The sequence below is a fragment of the Mustela putorius genome, unplaced genomic scaffold, assembly GCF_011764305.1.
Source record: "Mustela putorius furo isolate JIRA1106 unplaced genomic scaffold, ASM1176430v1.1 tig00000129_pilon_pilon_pilon, whole genome shotgun sequence".
NCBI lineage: Eukaryota > Metazoa > Chordata > Mammalia > Carnivora > Mustelidae > Mustela > Mustela putorius.
Genome location: NW_025421290.1, coordinates 52,283,247 through 52,302,290, shown reverse-complemented (window position 1 = coordinate 52,302,290; position 19,044 = coordinate 52,283,247). Strand labels below are relative to the sequence as shown.

General features: G+C 61.5%; 1 protein-coding gene across 1 annotated transcript; it reads right to left on the bottom strand.

Moving 5' to 3' along the window:
- Positions 1-414: 414 nt before the first annotated feature.
- Positions 415-8,843, bottom strand: PLD4 (phospholipase D family member 4). Its single transcript, XM_004754574.3, has 10 exons — positions 8,696-8,843; positions 6,671-6,864; positions 5,720-5,903; positions 5,451-5,571; positions 4,791-4,918; positions 4,030-4,230; positions 3,273-3,412; positions 2,960-3,125; positions 2,699-2,795; positions 415-2,203 (listed from the first exon to the last, which is right to left on the bottom strand). Exons 1-10 carry the CDS (start codon positions 8,720-8,722, stop codon positions 2,001-2,003), a joined length of 1,461 nt encoding a protein of 486 aa, XP_004754631.1. The 5' UTR covers positions 8,723-8,843; the 3' UTR covers positions 415-2,000.
- Positions 8,844-19,044: the final 10,201 nt, after the last annotated feature.

The following is a 19,044-nucleotide window of genomic DNA, read 5'->3' as shown; positions in this document are numbered from 1 at the left end:
GCCTCGGGGCCGGAGGCAGGAAGTGTGGAGGGTCCTCCCACGCCGTCTCCATGCCGCGGGCGGCCTTGCCACAGGCCAGCAGCTGACGACGACGCGCGTTTGTCACCTCCCAGTTCCTGTGCGTCGGGAGTCGGAGCCCCGATTAGCTGGGTCCTCAGCCCAGGGTCCTGCAGGCTGGAGTTGGGGTGAGGGCCAGGGCTGGGGTCCCTCCGTCCGAGTGGGGAAAGAGCCGCCGGCCGCTCACAGCACTTGCGGGCTGGACGGGTGAGGGCCGCTGCGTCTCGCTGCCGCGCTCGGTGCCCTGCCTCGGGGTCCTCGCTGAGGACCGGCCACAGCACAGGCGCTTCCTCTGGCCTGCGAGGAGCGGACCCCCAGCGGGCACACTCACAGACGCGCGTCACACAGTCGCAGAAGTGACAGATTGGCCCCTTTGTGTGCTCTATTGCTTACAAGCAAACACGGTTGTGCCCACCGCCGAGGGGAGGGGTCACACAGGACACGGCTTCCGGGACAAGGTCGTGAGTCTGTCCACCGAGGCACAGAAGGAGCCACATCAAGGCACCCCGGGGGGCCTCTCAAGCCTCACAAGCTGGGTCTCCTGACGGGAAGGTCTGCTTTGGAACAGGCGATAGAGACTGCCCCGACATGTGGCCACCAGCCCCTTCCGTGGCAATGGCCACTGGGCCATGGCTGTGGCTTTTTCCCTGTCATCCAGGCACGACCTGGAGCACTGGGACCTGATGGCTCGTGGCTGACCGGCCCGGGGACACCGCTGCTGGGGGCCAGGACCAGAGTGCAAACCCCCACTCAGCTCTGGAGGGCACCATGGGTCCAGGACAGGGTCTCTTTCTGACGGGGGTGGCTGTGCAGTCCACAGGCAGGGGACAGGAGCTGTGGGGAGCCGCCACAGCGGCGGGGGGCTTGGTTTGTTCCAGGGCTGCTCACACACAGACCAGCCCCCAGAGGCTGGGTCTGCCCTGCAGGTCTGGGCAGGGGAGCAGGCTGGGTCGGGGACCTTCCTCACCGACAAGGATGCTGACACACGGGGCCCGACTGCAGCCCTCCTGCTCACTCTGGGGCAGAGAGGACGGGGCGGGCAGGGGTGCGGCACTCCAGGATGTGGGAGGGCGGACGCGGGCATCTCCTCGCTCAGCTCCCTCAGAGTCCAGGGTTCCCTGGCCACGGAGCTCACCCCACACTGCCGCCCAGGGCGGCCTCCACAGATCGGGTAGGCTCTGGAGCCTTGGTCAGAAACCAGAAGTCGGGAGAGGCCAAGTGGGTGCGCTGGGACGGCCTCCGATCCGGCAGAAGGGCCAGAACCCAGGTGTCAAACAGGATTCAGAGCCTCTGCAGGGCGGTGTCCGGGCGTCTCCTGGGGCGGTGTCCCCTGGGCAGGTCCGTGTCCAAGGCTCCACCCCGGCTTGGTGCCAGTACCCCACCCCCACCCCCCCAGCCCTGGCTCCAAACCAGGTTCTCTCGACCCTGCCTGAAGTGCCGGCCCTCACTGCACATGGTCCTGGGGCCACACAGCAGCCCTGCACCCCTCCCCTCTCCATCTGTCCCCCATCCTGGGTCCGCACGTCCCAGCACCTGCTCCAGCCCCACCCCTGGCTCCTGTGGGTGAGGCCTAGGCACCGACAGGCAGGCAGAGCCGTCCCAGGGTGGCAGGGTGGGGGGTGCAGAACCCCAGCCTGGGGCCGGGAGGAGTGGAAGCCGCCCATGCCAGACCCACACAGACAGGCAGGGAGGGGCGTGGATTCTAAAGCCTCTTCGTGGGTAGGGACTGTGGCTCTGTGGGTCAGGGAGGACAATCCCGGAAGGCTCCCTGGAGGAGGTGGGGCGTGCAAGGGGCCGGTTCAGGCGCCAAGGGCCGGGAGCTGGGAGGTCCTAGACGTGAGCAGGGCTTGTGAGGAGGGCGGCTCAGAGCCCTGACCCGCAGCAGGTGGGGAGGCGCAGCGGGACGCGGGAGCTGCGGGCCGGGGACTGGGCAGAGCAGCCCCTCAGCCTCGCCAGGCGCAATCCTGGCCCTGGGCTTGTGCGTCCAGGCCCACGGCGTAGCGGGAATCCCAGTCTCGCTCGAACAGGCGACGCAGCTGCTCCTGCACGGTGAGGAGCCCCGGCCGGCCACTGGGCACTCTCTGGCTGACCACCAGGCCCACCCCCGAGGTGCTGCTGAAGTAGTCCTCCGACCAGTTGGAGGTGCCTGGGGCAGTGGGCGGGAGAGAGTCCCGTGTGACTGGGAGGGGGCTCTCTCCCTCCGCAGGGCCCAGCCATCAGGCTCGGCCACGACCCTGGGGACGGAGGGGCTCCAAGGCCACTCTGCTGCCAGAAACTGCAGCCGGGCCAGCCCCTCAGATGCAGAAGAGCCAACCAGCTCTCCGCGCGTGCGGTGCGGCTCCTCCCAGTTCCCCTGGGGCTGGTGTCCCGACTCAGCGTCCTGAAAACTTGGGGCTTGGGGCTTCCCACCCGCCTGGCGCCCTGAGCCTGGACCTGTCCTGGACCTGAGAACCCCCCCTCGGTTCGCCTCTGTCCTGAGGGGTCCGTGCCGCCCGTGAGAACAGAGTCCCCTTTAGCACCCTGGCCCAGCCACTGCTTGGGGGTCATGTCCCCCTTCTGTGGGTTTTTGTGGCCTCCGTGGTCATGCACACGTGCTCGGTGCCCCTCAAAGACTCGGGGTCCTGGGGCAGCGCCTGCTCACCGATGTAGGCCTCCTTCTCTGTGACCATGAACTTGCTGTGGCTCACCCTGCTGAAGGGGATGTTGGAGTGGTTTCCCACTGGCATGATGAAGACTTTCTTTGGGGAACAGAAAGGGAGCACGTGAGGGGGGGAGGAGGACCCCGCCCCAGCCCGGCCCTGCTGCGGGGTCCTCACCACATCCACCCGCCCCAGCCCGGCCCTGCTGCGGGGTCCTCACCACATCCACCCGCCCCAGCCCGGCCCTGCTGCGGGGTCCTCACCACATCCACCGAGACCCCGGCCGCGGGGTTGCTGAAGGCCTGCAGGGACCTCAGGTCGGGGAACATGCTAGGGTCTGTGTGGGGCCAGCAGCTGACCAGCAGGCGCACGCGCACACCCCTGTTGAAGGCTGCTGTCCGCAGTGCGGTGTCCAGCACTGGCCAGTACCTGTAGGAGGGGGGCTCAGGGTCCTCGGGCCAACGGGGACCCTGATTGCAAGCCAGGGCTGAGCAGGGGTCCCAGTGGGAGAGGAAATGCGCCGGGGGCTGCCCCTCCACAGAGCAAACCCCCCATCCCGGGCTCCCACGCCCCTACCTGGCCGGGTGGCTGAAGCGCGTGGTGGGGAAGTACTCCATCACTGAGACGTAGATGAACTCCCGGGCACCACGCACCACGGCCAGCAGGGCTTCCAGGTCCCGCGTGCGGCCGTGTGGGCAGAGTGCCGGTGGCGAGGCCTGTCCAAGCAGAGAGGTCCCCGAGGGCACTGAGCCGCTTGCTTCCTGGACCTGCGACCCAGCCTGCCCTCACCCTCCAGCATGTGGGATCTCAGAGGAAGACCAGAGGGGCCCCCTGGAGAGGTGGGGACAGGAGAGTGAGGCTCTGCACCGGGACCTCGGGCTGCCCTCAGTCTGGGTAGGAAGGCCGGGAAGCCTGCCCCGTGCTGCACCCCCGGCCCCCCGGAGGACCCGTCCCCGGCCTGATGCTGGGCCTCAGAGACCAGCCCCTGCTCCCACTCACCCAGATGGAGGGTCCGCCCGCCCCCAGCCCCTTCCCAGACGGACCCACTTGATGAGCTGGTCCGCCCTGGCCCTCGCAGGCCCCAGGCAAAAGCCCCTCCACCCCACCCAACAGTTATTTGAGCCCCCCTTCCTGGGCCACGGGAAGCCCCGCCCCCTCCCAGGCTGCCTGTCTCCTGTGGCCGTGGCCGGCGCAGCCTGCGTCCTCTCCTGGAGCTGGGTCTGTGGACAGCCCGCCGCTGGCCGGGGGACCACAGCTGGGTCCTGGGCGCTGGGCAGCACGGCGGCGGGGCAGGCTCCCCGGGGATCTGGCAGGCCCCCTTGGCCGCTCTTACGGAGAAATAGGCCGTGGTGGGCACCCCGTCAAAGTGGCCCCGGAGAGGCTGGAAGCGGTTGATGTGGGACGAGAAGCTCCGAGGCCAGGCTCTGGGGAGGACAGCCCTCGGTGCCCCCAGGACCCAGTAGGTCTGGAAGGTCCTCTCCAGGTCGAGGGCCAGGCGGCTGCAGTTGTAGATGACGGCGCCCAGCTCCTTCACCTGTAGGGACAGGGCGGCGGCTGCGAGGGGCGGGCCTCTGCCCCGGGACGGAGCGTGGCCCCCGCGCTGGCAGCAGCGCCGCGGGAGTCAGGACAGACGGTGTGACAGACAGGGCTCGCAGGAGCTGCGGCGTGACGGGGGCCCTGCTGGTCTTGCACGTTGTACCCAACCGTCAAAGCCGCGGCGCGTGCTGGTTACCGCAGAAACAGAAGATGCCTAAGAGAAGTCGCTCGTCGCGTCCCTGTCCGGCGACCGACAACCGGCGTGGCTGCGCTGGCCGCCACCCTTCTCGGGCTGGTTTTTCATGCTTTGCTTTTCCTTCAGGGACGCAGGTTTCCCTGGTGCAGAGACTGCAGCGTCTTCCCGTGGGAGCAACGACGTTCCGGGGCGCGGGGGCAGGCGCCGTGTGGGATCCCCGAACCCCCGACCCGGCGCCTGTTCCGCGCACCAGGGTGACGCCCCACCCCTGTTCCACCCGGGGCTGCACAGGACATCGCCAGGCCTCGGGAGCACGGGCAGCGGACGGGTCCCTGATGGGTCTCCCTGCCCTTGGGACTCACCTGCGTCAGGGCCCGCCAGTCCATGTTGGCACTGCCCAGGTAGACATGCCGTCCGTCCACGACCCAGAATTTGGAGTGCAAAACGCCCCCGGTGAGCTTCCTCAAGGGCACGAACCGCACCTGGGCACCTGGCCGGGGGGTGAGGACGGTGCGGTCACCGGGGTCTCGCCAGGTGTCCACTTCACGGTAAGCCCAGTTCCTCGAGGTGGGACAGCTTGTTCGCCCTCAGAGCAGTCCTGCTAAGCTCATGCCGTCATAATCCCCACTTCGCAGGGAGGCGACGAAAGCACCGACTGACCCCGCACCCCTCGGGGCAGCCCCTCTCCAGAGCCCGGGGCTACAAGGATCACTTCCCAGCTGAGCTCCCAGCCCGAGCCCACCCACAGGTCAGAGCAGCTGGGCTCAGGGGGGCCCCAAGGCCACCCACCTCTGCCCACCACGGAGGATGACCGTCTGGCCCCTTGGAACCAGCCCCAGTCCCGCGAGGCTGACTTTAAGCACGCCGCCCCAGGCCCCTGCCCTCCTGGCGAACGAGCAAAGCACCGGGCCCCTCCTGGCCCCTCCCACGCAGCTCTGCGCGCCTTCCTCGTCCGTGGCACCAGCAGGTCACGAACCGTGCCTGCCCCCGAGGCTGCGGGCCCGGGCCGGACAGGCACCTACCTCGCGCCGCCAGGACCTGCAGGTCCGTGGAGTTCTTGGCCAGTGACGGGCTGTTGGTCGCCACAGCCAGGGAAATATTCTTGTCCAGCAGCTGCTCCAGCTTCCGCAGAAGGGCCTCCCCCTGCGAGGCCGGGCCAGCCATGGGGGGTGAGGCCTCACCAACTAGGAAGGACCCAGACCTCTCCCGGGAGGCCACCTTGCCCACCCACAGCTCAGAGTGAGAGAGATGCGCCCCGGCACCCAGGTGGGGTGGGCAGGGCCGGCCATACCATCTGGGAAGACGAGTCGTTGACCCCAATGTCGGCCCCTGTGAGGGACCAGTAGAAGGAGGCCACGTGAATGCTGCGCTGGGCGGCGTCCAGCAGCTGCAGCCAGGCCTGGGCCAGGGGCTGGGCCGACGGGCTGCCGGCCTGGGCAGGGAGGTCCCGGGGGGTGCTCTCCACAAGGACAAGCCTGCAGAGACAGCCCATGGGGCCTGAGCGGAGCACGGGGGCCACCAACCCACCTCGCGGCCCCTGCCCCGTCCCCACTGGTCAGGCCGGGGGGTCACCACCAACATGGGGTCCGAGCCCAGGCCAGGGGAGCCAACTAGACTGGATGGGGCAGGCACGAGCCCCACGAGCCCACTGCGGGCAGCGACCCCCGGGCGGTGGGGGGAGCCAGGGAGGGAGCAGCGCAGACTGGGGCCCCGGGCCCGGCCCAGTTCCAGGCACGGCTGCTGGAGAGCCGTCGCTCTGAGCCGAGGTTGGGTCTGGGCTGCCGACTGGAAGGGAGGCCGCTGGAGGCGGCCCAAGCTGACCGGCCGGGCCCAGGGTGCAGGAGCGCCCTGCAGGCCTGGCCCCAGGCAGGGCCCGGACCAGGGGTGGTGGGAGCGCATCTTGTGCTCCACGGGCGGGGCTCTGAGCAGGACTCCCCCCACAGCAGAAAGCGTGAAGGGCAGGTGGCCGGGCAGCTGGGAACAGCGACACCGTGACAGGAAGGCTGAGAAGCTGCCCAGGTGGCTCCGGGCTTTGCAGCGGAGCTGTGGGGCAGCGGCCTGTGTTGCTGCGCAGAATACCCCAAGTCCGTCAGCTCCGGCCCATCCCCACCTTGGGGCCGCCCTTCCCGGCCAGCACTCTCTTCTGAGAAGTGGCAGAGGACGGGCGGCTCCAAGGGCGGGAAGCTCACAGAGGGGCAGAGCCGAGTGCGGCCGCGGGCCTGCAGACCTCACAGACACTCACCGGCAGGCGTCCTTCAGCCGTGGCGCAGCCTCCCCACTCTGGGGCTCCCAGGGCCGGCGGGAGCCTTGGCCTGGGGACGAGGTGGGCCCTTCCTCCGGGTGCAGCTGGCCACTGGTGGGCGGGAGGTGCACTTGCCACAGGAAGTAGGCAAGAGCCCCAGCACCAAGCCCCAGCACGGCCAGCGCTCCCAGCACCTGCAGCAGGAAAAGGGTGTCACCGTGGGGTCCCCGGATGGCGTGCGTCTGCTCTACTTCTGGGTGGGCTGAGGTGGCCCTTCCGGTGCTGACAGAGACTGTCCCCGGCTCCCAGGGAGGGCCAGGCCTGCAGGGGGCTGGGTGGGCAAAGGATGGGGGGGCCGCTGAGCAGGGCCGAGCTCACTGTGGGGCCGGGGGACCAAGGGGCCTGAGGCTTTCCCTTGGGCCCCGACACAGGGACTGGGGAGCTGAGGGAAGCGCGCTGGTCTGGCTGGTCTCATCCTTGCCTGCGGAGCTTCCTCCCTCGAGCCCCCTGTTCTGCTGCGCTCGGGCTCTCTGTCCCCGGGCTGTGGGCCTGTGGAGCGGGGGCGCCAGGGCCTCTGATGCGCTCTGCGGAGCTCTCGGCCCCTGACACGGCGACCTGGTGCCACCAGCAGCCGCAGGCCCGGCACTGGTCTGCCCTCCACTGCCCTCCGCAGGCCCTGCAGATGGGGACTCCGTGTGGAGCCCGAAGCCGGTGTGCGTGTGCGTGTGTGTGCGTTGTGTGTGCGTGCGTGTGCGTGTGTGCGCGTGTGCGCATGGCTGTGTGTGTACGCGCGTGGGTGTTCGTGTCCGTCTGTGCCAGAGCAGCTAGCCCGGCCCTCTGGCTCCCCTCGCCCTCTTGCTCTCATCGGGCGCCCGCGGGTCTGAGCCTTGGTTCCTTCTTTCAGCCACGTGCGTAGTGAGGCCCGGAGCCACTTCTGCTTTCAGCTGGGCCCTCCTTACGGGCTGCTCCGTTCCCAGGGTGGGGCCTCAGCCTGGGGGGCCTCAGCAGCCCCCTCCTGGGACTCAGGAGGACTTCCTAGCTGGGAAGGCACGGCGGGGGCTGAGCGGAGACCCTTCGCTGCCAGCCGGGGGCCTGAGGGCTGGGGAACCTGGGGTGCTGTGTGGGGGCCCCCCTCTGCCCCAGGACTCTACCCCCTCAGCGCAGCTAGCCCCACAGAGAGCTGGAAGCCAGGCGGACAGGGCTCCCCCATAGTGGCCTCGGTGGGCCAAGCACTCCAGGGATCGGTGCGCCCGCCGGGAGTGCAGGGAGGGGCCTCGGAAGCCAGAACGAGGCCTCCGGCAGAACCAGGGAGTCCCCCAGAGGGAAGCCAGGATGCTCCCCCAGAGCTGCGTTCAGAACCTCACTCTGCCTCCCACATGGCAGAGCCCGGCTCAGGGGACCGCCCACGCCCCGGGGCCCATCGAGCCTTCACCTAGTCTCAGGAGATGCAGCGCTTGGGAAGTCCGAGGCTGGGGGCTGAGCGAAGGGGCCCCAGGGACCTCCTTGGACTGGCCGCTCCCTCCCCCACCTTTCCGCTGTACCACAGGGGAAAGGGGCCTGTTCCCCAAGTGTCCCAGGCAGAGAGGGCAGATCAGAGCCCCACAGCCCCACTGGGACTCGGAGCTGTCCCAGGCACCTCTCTGACCTCCGCTCCCCGGAGCACATCCTCCCCCTCTTGGGCCCTCGGAACAGCATTGGGGCCTGGGGAGGCCCCCCCCTGGGGCAGCTCCAGGCAGCTGCAGAGCTGCCGGCTCGGCTCGCTGCAGTGACAGAAAGCCTGTGTCCCTGGGCTGGGGCCGGCCGTGGGGAGGGGGTGGCCCAATAGCCACCGTGCTCCTGGGCTGGGGATAGGCTGGGGCCCTCCGGGCATCAGCGGTCACGGCTGGCAGCGTGCGACTTCCTGCCCTGCGGAGCTGGGGTAAGGCTGCCAGGCCCGCGGGGCGCCCTGTGATCCCCTGGGCCTGGGCTTGCTGGCCGCCCGCTTCGGCCTGCCTCTCCCGCCTGGCCCCGGGCTCCCGGACTCACCTCCGGGGGTACCGCCTTGGCCTTCATCTTGCTCCAGCCACAGACTGCAGGCCCTGAGCTCCGGCAGCTGCCCCCAGCCCCAGCCCACCTGCCTGCTCCCTGCAGCCCGCTGCTTCCCCTTTCGGCCACTTCCTCTTCGTCCGGAGTACCTCCCTCGCTGGCGCCCCCAACAGACATCTGGAGCTGGGTGGGCCAGCCAGAGGGTGCGGCTGGGAACTGCCGCCTCCAGAGAAAGTCTCTCCCCCGGCCCCACTCCCCAGGTGGAGGCCCGGGCATCAGTTGGGCTCGACACAAGCTCCAGAGACCCAAGGAGCCTGGCTCGAGCAAGATTGTGCATCTCTCTCTTGCACTAACCAAGGTTAGGGGCTGGTGGCTTAAAGATGGTGTTGGCTCTAAGGCCATGGGGAGCCAGGTCCCTCCAGGCCCCTCCTTGGGAACCCTAGCTCCCGAACCCTGGGGTGGATGAGCAGCCTCGTGGCCCACAATGGCTGCTGGGGTTCAGCCGTCAGCTCCGTGTTCCCAGGAGCGTAGCCAGGCTTCCCTGAGTCTGCTCAGGCTGCTCTAACCAAGCGGCATGGACCGGGCAGCTTGGAGATGGCAGACACTTGCTCCTCACCACTCTGAGGGTCGGGAGTAAGGTCACGGCACGCGCAGATTGGGTCCTGCATCTCTCCTCGCTGTGTCTTCCCGAGAGGGAAGGGCCGGGACTCTCTGGGGGCTCTTTCATAAGGGCACTAACGGCTGCATCGTCTGACCTGGCCACAACCCGGAGATCCACCTGTCCTCCCCACGGAGTCTCTGCTCCTCGCCCTGCAACCGGGCGCGGGGAGTGAGGCAGAGACAACTCGTCCCGGCAGCAATGCCGTCCTGGGCTTCGGGGGCCCCGGGTCCCGCTGGCTCTCAGCTCCCCGGCGTGGGATGCTCTGTCTGACTGTTAGAAAAAAGTGCCTCCTGCCTCGCTCCCAGCAAGGACCCAGGGCTCGTGCCCCGCGCGACGCACATTCCTGCTTCCTGACCAGCCCGGCTGCCGGCGCCACTCCGTCCGCGGTCACACGGCCGACGGCCTTTGGCAAGAGCTTCCAAGTCAGCCGTGACATCACGAGGGCTGCTTTCTTTTCTTGCTTCTTAATTTTATTACCCCCCCACCCCGTTTTATGGTGATGGAGCTGGCGTGTGTCACACCGGTTTCCGGGGGACATGGAACCATCGCGGTTTGCTTATACCGCAGGACGACCGCCGAGTCACCTCGCAGAATCGGGGTTTTTCCCTGTGATGCGGATGCTCAAGGCCTGCGCTCTCAGCAGCATCCCAGGACGCAGCACCGCGCCCCGTGCGCCCCTGGCCCATCCCCGGCCCGGCCGACCGAGGTGTGTCCATGTGCCCCTCACGTGCTCCGCCGGCCCTGCCCCAGGCACCTGCTGGTCCCGCTGCGGCCTGAGGTCGCCGTTGGCGTTCCACACCTGGAGACGATCACTCGGCTCCCTTCAAAGTGCGCCTCCGGCTCCACCACGCGGCAGGATCTCCTCCCCTTTCATGGCTGAGAACGGTCGCGCCGTGTGTGCGAGCACACCACACCTTTCTTCAGCCACTGTCTCCGGGGGACACGAACGCCGCCATCCTGTCTCGGCTGCGGCGGGTCACGCTGCCGTGGACGTGCGGGGACGCGTTTCCCTCGGGACGACAAGCTCTCCTCCCGCGCGGGTTTGTACTCTGCTCCCTTCTCTACACGCGAGCATGCGGCCCCGGACACTCATACAATTACTTGTTAGCTTTGGCTTATAACATGTTTAACACAGTTCCCAAGTAATAATCCTAGCATCACTACAAACAGTAGTGCTACTAACCGAAATTTAAGACTTCTCTACAAGGATTTTCTTGCTATTACATGTGTCTGACGAGGTAAAAATCAAGCACTGTGTTCTAAAGTCAGACTTTAAAAACCAAAGCTGGAGGGCCGCCTGGGTGGCTCAGTCGTGAGGTGTCTGCCTTTGGCTCTGGTCATGGTCCCAGGGTCCTGGGATCGAGCCCCGCAGTGGGGTCCCTGCTTGGCGGGGAGTCTACTTCTCCCTCTCCCACTTCTCCTGCTTGTGTCTCTCTCCCTGTCCAATAAATATATTTTTTTAAAAAACTATTAAAAAAACCCTGAAGCTGGAGGCATCATGTTGCCTGATTTCAAGCTCTATTACAAAGCTGTGATCACCAAGACAGCATGGTACCAGCACAAAAACAGACACATAGACCAGTGGAACAGAGTAGAGAGCCCAGATATGGACCCTCAACTCTATGGTCAATTAATCTTCGACAAAGCAGGAAAGAATGTCCAGTGGAAAAAAGATAATCTCTTCAATAAATGGTGCTGGGAAAATTGGACAGCCACATGCAGAATCAGACTGGACCATTCTCTGACTCCACACACAAAGATAAACTCAAAATGGATAAAAGACTTCAACATGAGACAGGAATCCATCAGAATCCTAGAGGAGAACATAGGCAGTAATCTCTTTGATATCAGCCACAGCAGCTTCTTCCAAGATATGTCTCCAAAGGCAAAGGAAACAAAAGAGAAAGTGAACTTTTGGGACTTCATCAAGATCAAAAGCTTCTGCACAGCAAAGGAAACAGTCAACAAAACAAAGAGGCAACCCACTGAATGGGAGAAGATATTTACAAATGACAGCACAGACAAAAAGATTGATAACCAGGATCTATAATGAACTCCTCAAACTCAACACACACAAAACAGATAATCATGTCAAAAAATGGGCGGAAGACATGAACAGACACTTCTCCAATGAAGACATCCAGATGGCCAACAGACCCATAAAAAAGTGCTCCATATCACTCAGCACCAGGGAAACACAAATCAAAACCACAATGAGATCCCACCTCACACCAGTCAGAATGGCTAAAATCAACAAGTCAGGAAATGTCAGATGCTGGCGAGGATGCGGAGAAAGGGGAACCCTCCTACACTGTTGGTGGGAATGCAAGCTGGTGCAGCCACTCTGGAAACCAGCATGGAGTTTCCTCAAAAAGTTGAAAATAGAGCTACCCTACGACCCCACAATCGCACTATTGGGTATTTACCCTGAAGATACCAATGTAGTGATCTGAAGGGGCACGTGCACCCGAATGTTCATACCAGCAATGGCCACAGTAGCCAAACTGTGGAAAGAACCAAGATGCCCTTCAACGGACGAATGGATGAGGAAGATGTGGTCCATATACACTATGGAGTATTATGCCTCCATCAGAAAGGATGAATACCCAACTTTTGTAGCAACATGGCGGACTGGAAGAGATGATGCTGAGTGAAATGAGTCAAGCAGAGAGAGTCAGTTATCATATGGTTTCACTTACTTGTGGAGCGTAAGAGACAAAACAGAGGACCATAGGGGAAGGGAAGGAAAAATAAAAGAAGATGAAATCAGAGAGGAAGACGAACCCAAAGAGACTCTTAACTCTGGGAAACAAACTGAGGGCTGCTGGAAGGGTGGGGGTGGGGGGTCGGGGTAACCGGTGACGGGCATGAAGGAGGCACGTGATGCGATGAGCCCTGGGGGCTATGCGCAGCTGATGAATCCATAAATTCTACCTCTGAAACCAGTGATCTACTCTGTGTCAACTAACTTGAATTTAAATAAAATTTTTAAAGTTGAGTTCAAGCCCCATGTTGGGTATAGAGATTACTTAAAAATTAAGTCTTGGTGCGCCTGGCGGGCTCAGTGGGTTAAAGCCTCTGCCTTTGGCTCGTGTCATGGTCTCAGTGTCCTGGGATCGAGCCCCACATCGGGCTCTCTGCTCAGCAGGGAGCCTGCTTCCTCCTCTCTCTCTGCCTGCCTCTCTGCCTGCTTGTGATCTCTGTCTGTCAAATAAATAAATAAAATCTTTAAAAATAAATAAATAAAGTCATAAAAAAAGGAAATTCAGTTTAAGATTTCCAAGCATACGTGAAGTTCTTTCCTCCTGACTGATTCTTAGGTCAGTCGTGTTGGGTTAGAAAGCAAAGGCGCAGAGCGTCACGTTTTTAATGTTGCTCAAGAGGCGTCTCGTGTGCACATTGTGGGCTCAGAACTGAAACGCGCTTGAGAAGAGCGTGCCCCCTCTGCCGGGGGGGCTCTGGCATCTAGATCCGTCTGCGAATCCCGCTCACGGATGTGCTTTCAACTCTTATGTGTCACTTATGAACATTCTGTGTCCTCGGCCCGGAATCCGTGGGAGGGCTGTGCTGGTCCGTGGCTTCCCACGTGGACTCTGGCTTCCTGCAGTGGAGGCTGCACTGCCGGGTCTCTTTGTCTCCGACTAAGCCACCTGTACCTGCGCTCTCACTTGCCCTGGTAAGCACTTCGGTCTTAAAAAGCTTTGTTGTGGGGCACCTGGGTGGCTCAGTGGATTAAAGCCTCTGCCTTCGGCTCAGGTCATGATCTCAGGGTCCTGGGATCGAGTCCCACATCGGGGTCTCTGCTCAGCAGGGAGCCTGCTTCCCCCTCTCTCTGCCTGCCTCTCTGCCTACTTGTGATCTCTGTCTGTCAAAAAAAAAAAAAAAAAAAAAAAAACTTAAAAAAAATGCTATGTTGCCTTATTTTTAGCTTAAAATCTGTGTGGTTTTTAAAAAAAATGTCCTCTACCTTAGGTTGATGGGCCTTCTTGCATTTCAGATCTGTGTCTCGTGAGTAACAGAGCTGGAATTTAATTTTTTAAAGATTTTATTTATTTATTGGAGAGAGAGAGAGCAGGAGCAGGGGGAGGGGCAGAGGGGGAAGCAGACTCCCCGTGGAGCAGAGAGCCCGACATGGGGCTCGATCCCAGGACCCTGAGATGACCCGAGTCCGAGGCAGACACTCCCCGACTGAGCCCCCAGCGCCGCCAGCTCCGGCGTGTAAAGGCCGTCCGAGCGGCCGACCTTAGCCGTCCCAGCTGGGTTCGTCTGTTGGCGTTTGTTGGGATCACCGCTGCATTTCCATCGGTCATGCCTTCTCTCGTCCTGTGGTTCTTGGGCTTCTTCTTGCTCTTCTGGTGCACTAATTTTTCTCCTGTTTTCCTGTCCCGCTCGAGCTGTGACCTCTCGGTGACGGGCCCTCCACGGCCCCCCCACGCTGCTCTTCCCGAGCGCTCTTCTGCACTTCCGAGAGCCGAGAGGGTCATTCTTCCCGCTGGCTGTGGTCCCCGTGATGGCCACGGCACGGGTTCTGACCCACGCGCTGCCCAGGGAGACGCCCGGGGAAGGGGGCTCCCTCGCTCCCTCCTGGGATCTGGCCACGCAGCCAGGAGGGAGCTGGGGCTCCAGCTTCGCACCTGAAGGACAGGCCACTGCGAGTCTGCTCCCGCAGTAAATGCCCTTTCGTTGTGTTGCTGCAGGCGGTCACGTCCCCGTGCTGTCACCGGCTCGTCTTTGGGTGTTTACCCATAAGCTCCAGGAGGAGGCATAGACATCAGGAACATCTTTCCCTCTTCCTGGGGAGCGCAAGGACCTTCGTGAACTTCACCTCTGATGATCTCCAGCGCGTGTGTCTCTCACGTCTGTCCTGTCTTGCGATACTATTATTACTTTAAGCCCCACACGTTGTACACCGTATCATCATTTTGTGCAGTCAGGGTGTGCGAGAATGATCTGCCCACCCTCCTTCTATTTCACACCTGCCCGCTGCTCGCCTCCCGAAATAGATCCTTTGCGACCGGCCGGAGCAGGAACGCTCCTGGCTGTGCGGCCCTCAGTCGCCGGTTATCGTCTTGCACGGGCATGTGTTGGTGACACTCGGTCCTCGGGAACGTGAAAATGTCTCTAGTTTTCCTTCACTATTGAAGGATAGCGTTCCGGGCACAGAATTCTGGACAGACCATTGTTTTACCTAGAACCCAAGGTCCTTAGGGGTCTGTTATGGTGAGAACCCCATCATTCCTGTGTAAGGGATTTTACTCTGTGGTTCGTTTTATTTTTATTTTTTAAAGATTTTATTTATTTATTTATTTGACAGAGATCACAAGCAGGCAGAGAGGCAGGCAGAGAGAGGGGGGAAGCAGGCTCCCTGCTGAGCAGAGAACCCGATGTGGGATCGATCCCAGGACCCTGAGATCATGACCTGAGCCGAAGGCAGCGGCTTAACCCACGGAGCCACCCAGGCGCCGCTGTGGCTGGTTTTAAAACATTCTCCTTGACTGAGGCGTTCTTCAGTGTTCCTGCGGTGGTTTCCTTTTTTTTTTTTTTTTGAAGTTTATTTACTTCAGGCATCTCTCCGTCCAACGCAGGCCTCGAGCTCACGACCCCGAGATCAGGAGTCGCACGCTGTAGCGACCGAGCCCGCCGGGTGCCCCCGCAGTCTCCTTTTGGATCCTGTCCGGCACACAGCGCGGGGGCCCAGGTCCGAGCACTCGGCACACACAGCAGGTGGCTTCAGACCCGCCCTGGAGGCCGGAGGGGCCGGCCCCGCCCCCCAACCCCAGGCTCTTCATTCCTTCTTTGGAGAACTTAGAAGGATGTGGTGCCAGGCTTCCGAGGCAGACTGAGGAAAGAACGAGCTGACGCCAAGTCCTGAGACCCCATAAAGGTCTCCTTTGTGATGAGGCCGCGCCCCTGGTGGGCCCTGCTGCTCCCACACCTTCGGGGGTGCAGTCTGATCCCTGCCACCGTGTCCCCACAGGAGAGGTCAGGCAGGACCCCCAGATGGAAAGTTTGACGGTTCACTCTCCTCACAGTCCCTCCAGGCCGGCGCGGGGCTTGGCGCAGGCCGAGCGGACAGGGGGCCGTCATCCACCGTGAGGCGGCGCCCGAGCCCCCACCCCCCTCCGGCCCGCCTCCCGCATCTGCCGCCTCTAAGGGCCACGGGCCTTTGCAGCCCCGCTAAGGGCTCGCTCCGCCCCTGAACAGGAGGAACTTGCTTCCCGCGACGGCCTGGGCGTTCCGTGCATTTACCTCTGGGGTGTCATTCCTGGGGGATGCACCCCAGCGACGGTCGTGGGTACTGAGACCACACTCCGTGGGTCCCGAGACTTGCCGCCCATGGGCTGGTTTCCTCCCCGCCGGCTCGCGGCCCTGCTCCTCCGAGCTCCGCTGACACCCTTCCCGGACCCCTGCGTCCCCACCCGCAGAGCAAACGCGTCGGGCTTCCCAGCCCGAGATCGCCTCTCTCCCTCACTCTGAAAGGACAGTTTAGCTGGGTGACAACTGTCTTCTGTCCCCAAAGGCCCCGATCCAACCTCGGTGCAGCGCTCCCAGGAGGAACGGGCGTCCGTCCCCCGGCTGTCCTCTGAGGCCACTTTTCTCACCGGCCGGTTGGCTCTGGAGGTTTTCTCTCTGACTGGGGTCTTCTGGGTTTCAGCGGGGCACGTCGCGGTGAGACTGGTTCTCACCTTGGGGCTTGGAGCTCTCAAATCGCAGGAGTTATGCCTGTGATCGTTTCTAGAACATTCTCAGCCATTCTCTCTGAGGCCACGGCCTCTGCCTCTTTCCCATGTCCTCCCCTTGCGGAACGCGGGCGGCGGTGCGGTGAGCCTCTACCCCCGCGCCCCGCGCCTCCGACCCCCCCCCCGGCTGCCGTCCGCCCCAGGTGCGCCTCGGCTCGGCTCACCCGGCTAACCCGCTGCTCAGCATCCTCCGAGGTTCTCCTCCCACGCAGAGCCTGGGGGAAAGATGAGCTTCCCTGCTCGCTCCCGGGGACCCCGGGTACGGCTCTCTTCGCCCTTTCCCTGTGCGTCAGCCTTGAGGACGCTCGGCTCTGAGCACGGTTCTTAATTCCACCCCTGCTCTTGCTGGACACGAGTCCTGTGTCCTGAGTGCGTGTGGACAGAAATGTCAAGAGCTCGGCCATGAGGGGCATTTCTGGGCCCGTAGCTGTCCCCAGAGGAATGCGGCCCCTTGGCCATTCCAGCTTCCAGGTCCCCACGTGACGCCCGGTGCCTGGGGACTGCCCTTTCTACCTCAAATCTCACCTCCGCGCGGTTGAAACCGCACGACTCGGGCTAACAATTCCCGATGCCCCCCGCGGGCAGAGAGGAGGCGGAGCGCGAGAGGCCGAGAGGCAGGGCATGTTCTGGGAGCCCCACGGAGCCGGCACGGGAACGCTGCGGCTCCGCCGGGGTCTCCCGGACTCGGGGACCGCCTTCCCTCGTGAGGCGCTGACAGATGTCCTGCGCGGGGACAAGAGGCTGAGGGCACAGCCCTGAGCTTGAGAAGCTGAACAGAGCTCAATGCTATTATGGTTCTGGGGACTCAAACGTGAGTCCGGGCTCTCCTTCCATGGAGGACAGGGTGCTGGCAGCTGTGACCCACAGGTGGGGCTCCTGCTGAGCCCCGGAGAGCAGAGCCCCAGGAGGACGGGCGGCCAGGAGCTAAGAGGAGGAGCACGCCTCGTCACATCTGAAGTTTCGCCCCTGACTGCACGGGACCAGTCCCTGCTCAGCAGTGACCCTCTCCGAGCGACAGCGTCCTCTAGGGGGTCCCACTTCACCCCATTCACAGCGTCTATCACTTCAACTCAAGGGTCGCCTAACATCCAACCACAGAACCAAGCGCTGAGGCCGGGGTCAGAGCTCTTGGACGAGGTCGATGGAGACTTCCACTTAGAGAGATACAATATAGTGTTGTTAAATTGAAGGAGTTCTAGAACTAAAAAGAAAATAACCGAAGTAAAGAGTCAACTGGACAGAACTGAAGGACATCTAGGCTGCTGTAGGGTCAGCAGAGAGTAAAACGTGGAAAGCGCACAGAAAACACGGACCACGGCGCGAGAGACGCACAGGGCACACGGGAGTCCGACGCACACATGAAGGGAATCCCAGCAAGAGTAAGTTGGGACGGGACAGATTGTGTCTGAAGAGAAAATGGACGAGGTGTTCCCCAAACCGGGGAAAGCCGGACAGACAGACACCCGGGAAGAAGAGCCACAAACGTCAACACAGACGAGCGCGAAGATGCGCGTCGTTGCAGGAAAACCACAGAAAAACTACAAACAAAGAGAAAGTCTAAAAGGACACCATTTAGAAAGTCTACAGTAATGCGCTTGACTTCTCCACGGAAGCAGTGAAATCCAGAAGACAATGGGCAACACGTGCGCATGCCCAAAACATTACTGGCGACTTAGAATGCTCTATCAGTACGGTCAGTACGACAAGGGAAAGGAAAAGGCAAAGCATTTCCAAACACGCCTGCTCGAGAGGGGAGAGATTTTATCACAGTAAACTGACACCAGAAACACACTCCAAGACCGTCTGTTGGCGAATGGTCCCACGTGCGAACACGGTCGTGCAGGAGTGGGGGGAGCAGCAGAGACAAACACGGCAATACCTTTAGGCCATGTCGACTGTAGAAATTAATAAAACAGTTCACTGTAGGGTTTATGGTATTTGCAGAGTTAAAATGCCTGATCATGGGAGCACAAAGGTGGGAGAAGCAGACAGATTTAAAGTGTTGGAAGGTCCATACAGGGACCAAGAAGTGGTAAAACTGCAAACCTACATCAGGCCCTAATAAGTGAAAAATAAATTTTATCATTGAATTTTATAATTGTGAACTGTTTTATAATTGCCAGGAAGTAGTAAAAAGAATTTCATTAGACCATAATAAGTGAAGGATGAATTTTATAGTTGTTGGAGTACCCACTAATAGTACAAGGAGGAGTGCCGGGGGGCTCAGCCGGTGAAGCCTCTGCCTTCGGCTCAGGTCATGGTCTCAGGGTCCTGGGATCGAGCCCCGCATCGGGCTCTCTGCTCGGCGGGGAGCCTGCTTCCCCCCTCTCTGCCTGCCTCTCTGCCTGCTTGTGATCTCTGCCTGTCAAATAAATAAATAAAATCTTAAAAAAAAAGACGACTGGGCGCCTGGGTGGCTCAGTTGGTTGGACGACTGCCTTCGGCTCAGGTCATTATCCTGGAGTCCCAGGATCGAGTCCCGCATCGGGCTCCCAGCTCCACGGGGAGTCTGCTTCTCTCTGACCTTCTCGCTCATGCTCTCTCTCACTGTCTCTCTTTCAAATAAATAAATAAAATTTTTGAAAAAAAAAAAAAAAAGACGACTTCATGATGACAAAGGGCCCATCAGGAATACAGTTCTAAACTTTACGCACCTAATAATACAACTTCAAAATACATAAGGAAAAACCGATGGCACTGAAGGGAAAAACAGACCCATAGTCAGTGCAGACTAATGCGGCCTTGCAGCAGCTGTAGAGCAAGCAGACATAACATTAATGGATATATTTGAAGATCTGAACACAATAAAGCTGATCCAATTGACAAAAGATAATCTCTCTAAAAAAAATGGAAGTATGTATTACTTTCAAGGGCACATGAAGCATTTGTTACAACTGTCCCTATTCTGGGTGAAAAAGCATAGTCTATACCTTTCCAAAAATTGAAAT